The 3,615-nt window shown below is 32.3% G+C and overlaps 1 protein-coding gene across 4 annotated transcripts; it reads left to right on the top strand.

Moving 5' to 3' along the window:
- The first annotated feature begins 672 nt into the window (after positions 1–672).
- LOC131625532 (cinnamoyl-CoA reductase CAD2-like) lies at positions 673–3,315 on the top strand. Of its 4 annotated transcripts, none has more exons than XM_058896383.1 (7): positions 673–803; positions 1,193–1,360; positions 1,485–1,654; positions 1,728–1,919; positions 2,000–2,162; positions 2,524–2,707; positions 2,848–3,315. In XM_058896383.1, the coding sequence occupies exons 2-7, from the start codon at positions 1,243–1,245 to the stop codon at positions 2,990–2,992; spliced, it is 972 nt and encodes a 323-aa protein (XP_058752366.1). In that variant the 5' UTR covers positions 673–803; positions 1,193–1,242; the 3' UTR covers positions 2,993–3,315. The 4 variants fall into 4 exon arrangements, with proteins under 4 accessions (XP_058752366.1, XP_058752364.1, XP_058752367.1 ...); XM_058896381.1 differs by having other exon boundaries at positions 1,482–1,654; XM_058896384.1 differs by having other exon boundaries at positions 1,482–1,654; positions 2,816–3,315.
- Positions 3,316–3,615: the final 300 nt, after the last annotated feature.

Raw genomic sequence — 3,615 nt, 5'->3', positions numbered from 1 at the left:
ATATAAAAGAGGGTAAATAATACATGAAAATAAAAAAAAAAAAATGTTAATATGCACATATTCAAAGATTGCATTTAACAAAATTATATTTAACAAAGATATGCACATTATGACAGGATTTTAGAGAGATCATATCAATTGTCTTGTAAAAAATTGTTACTGAAAAAATCTTTAGTGCACAAAAATTGAAATAATGGATAGAAGTAAAATGTTTATTTCACTACAGATTTTATGAATAAGTTATGAGGACAATGTTTTATAAAAATATTAAGTTGATTTTTCATCTCCACATATTAAAAAAGGGTTAATGAACTTTTTCGTCCCTTTAAATATTTCAAATTTTGTTTTTAGTCCCTCCAAATTTTTTTTTCAAGAAATCGTCCTTCAAAATTTTTCTTCTGAATTATTGGTCCCTAACGTCAAATTTTGTAGCTAATCGGTGGCTAAAGTCGTAGCTAATCTCTAGCAAATGTGACGTTAGAGACCAATAGTTTAAACGAAAATTTTTGAAGGGAAGATTTCGTAAAGGAAAATTTTGGTGGGACTAAAAACGAAAGCTGCAATATTTAGAGGACCAAAAAAATTCATTAAGCCATTAAAAAATAACATCCTTTTCAATGTGATCTCTATGGATGTGTTTGTTTGGATGTTTCATGTCAGAATGATAAAAGATAAAAATAATAATAAATATGAGTGGTGCCGGCTAAGGCGGCATTTTTCTTTCCTTTCTCAGCGAGAGTGTGACTCATACAACAACGTATTCTTCAACAATTCTTCTCTATACTCTCATGTCACCACCTAAGGTACCGTTTTTTGTTTTTTTAATATGCGACAGTCTCAGAAACATACACGAAAGTTTCCGTCATCCACCTTTGCTCTCACGAGTCACGATGACCAATTAGTTACAGAGATTTATCGTTTTCATTTTCTCGTTAAAAACAACCTGTTTAATTTGGTGTATTTGAAAACATGTAGTTCATTTTTTTTATTGTTTTTGTTTTAGTTTCTTTTTAGATTTTGTACTAGATGAAGGAATTGTGATGTTTCTGGATGGTGTTTTTTTTTTTTTTTTTTTTTTAAAACTGGTACAAACAGTCGTAGAAGCTCAAGTTAATGAAAACAGGACCGTATTATCATTTAATATGAAGTGTAAGTAAAGTAACTATTAATTTATAATATTTTAATATGATAGTCCAGGCAGTCCAAAACTTGTGAAAGAACAAGAAAAAGAGAAAGAGGATAATGAGTGGGGAAGGAAAGGTGGTGTGTGTGACAGGTGCTTCTGGTTACATCGCTTCATGGATTGTCAAGTTCCTCCTCCAACGTCGTTACACCGTCAGAGCCACTGTTCGTGACTTGGGTTGGTGCCTTTTTTTCCTTCAACTTCTTTCCCTTTATATCAATTTTGTAACTAGTGTTTTCTTCTGTGTAATAAAGCATTAGTATGAATGACAGAATGAGGGGTTTTATTGGTGTGCAAGCAGGTAATCCCAAAAAGGTTGACCACTTGACTAAACTTGACGGTGCAAAGGAGAGGTTGCATCTTTTTAAGGCTGATCTTTTAGAAGAAGGTTCCTTTGACTCTGCTGTTGAGGGCTGTGACGGTGTCTTTCATACTGCTTCACCAGTTCGTGTTGTCGTAAAAGACCCACAGGTTCATTCCATTCTATTGTTCACAAATAGTTGATTATGGCATGCTTTGTTAACTTCCGATTTCTATATTTCAGGTTGAGTTGATTGATCCGGCAGTGAAGGGAACTCTTAATGTTCTTAAATCATGTGCGAAATCACCATCTGTGAAACGAGTCGTCTTTACTTCTTCTGTTGCTGCAATTGCATATAACACAAGGCCGAAGAATCCCGAAGTGATAGTTGATGAGACATGGTTTTCAGATCCAGATTTCTGTAGGGAATCACAGGTTAATATTTTGATGTGTTTTTTTTTTGTTTATTGATATGAGACTAGCTTTCTTGCCAACTTTCATTTGTGGCTTTTCAGTCGTGGTACGTACTTTCAAAAGCTTTAGCTGAGGCCGCTGCCTGGGAATTTGTAAATGAAAACAAGATTGACATGGTTGTTATTAACCCAACAATGGTTGCTGGACCTCTCTTACAACCAGAGGTTAACGAAAGTGTTCAATCAATTTTAAACCTAATAAATGGTAATTCTTTCGTGACATAAAAAGCTTATATTACTGTGTGGACTTGCTAACATTTTTAATTAATCCTTCAGGATGTTCATTTTTATTTAAGTTACACTTCTTGTTACGCCGGACTGAGTATGAGTTCTGTTTATTTTCTTGATTGATTAGTGTTTTGTGGTTGTTTTGTTTTATTAGTTTTTATTGATATTAGATAAGATTAAGGTAGTCGATGACTAATAAATCCGGTCATCGTCTTTAATCTCCATTGTTTGTCTTTAATATGTCCTTGAATGATTACTATATAATATTGAACTTTTGCAATGTGTTTAAGAATTTTACAGTTGCATAATAAATGAACTCCTTCAGTTTTTGAATACAGGTATACCTTTTCCAAATTATGCTTTTGGATGGGTGAATGTGAAAGATGTTGCGAATGCTCATATTCACGCATATGAGATTGCTTCAGCTAGTGGAAGATATTGTTTGGCTGAGAGAGTGGTACACCATTCAGAACTTGCTAACATTTTACAAGATCTGTACCCAACATTACAAATTTCTGACAAGTAAGTTCTTTTTCATCTCTAAGGATATTATTATATTCAATGTAGTTCATTTCTCATACTTTTCCCAGAACCTAATCACAAAATAAATTGGATTATACCCCCATACAGCTTTGAAACTATGCAGTCTGCAATTTTATCAGGTGTGAGAATGAAGAGACATATATGACAACGTATCAGATTTCCAAGGAAAAAGCTAAACGCTTGGGAATAGAGTTTACTCCTTTGGAAGTCAGCCTCAAGGAGACAGTGGAAAGCTTCAGGGAGAAAAAGATTGTGGACTTTTAATCAGCCTCAACATTCCACTTATTCAATAAAGACATGACAAGATGTTAGTGTCATTTGATCTATGAAATGGAAGTGAATCCCATCTAGCAGAATAAGTGACTTATGATTGTTGTTGAATAGAAGTTGATAACTTCAATTCCGTTCACTTTGGTATTATTATAAATTCTGTTGTTGAGGAGAAATTGCCATTGTAAAATAAGGTGTGTAAAGTTTGTATTTAATCAAAATGGGTCAATATTGTTCCACAATAGAATAAAGTTTAGAATTGAGTTTAAAAGGCATGCAGTAAACCGGTTTTATCTTCAAGCAAAAACAGTTTGATATATTTGATTGAAGAGTTGGAAAAAATATTAAGCTTTATAATTGAGATCTTATATTTCTTATTTATATATTTATATATAAACTTTGTTAACTCACAACAGCTTTTTGCACCTTAACTATGATAACTTTATAATTTTTATATTTATTTATTTATATATAAAAGTTAGTGTTTAATGGATATACACTAATAGTATAAAATAATTCTACAGTGTCATCTAATAAAAATACCACTACTCTGTCATGTCTTAATTTTAAAAAAAAAAAAACAGAGTGATTTAGTTGAATACATGGCTGTGATGTAC

This window comes from Vicia villosa, unplaced genomic scaffold, assembly GCF_029867415.1.
Source record: "Vicia villosa cultivar HV-30 ecotype Madison, WI unplaced genomic scaffold, Vvil1.0 ctg.000219F_1_1, whole genome shotgun sequence".
In the NCBI taxonomy this organism is placed as follows: Eukaryota; Viridiplantae; Streptophyta; class Magnoliopsida; order Fabales; family Fabaceae; genus Vicia; species Vicia villosa.
Note: the sequence above shows the minus strand (reverse complement) of the source record. Positions and strands in the feature narration are given on the sequence as shown.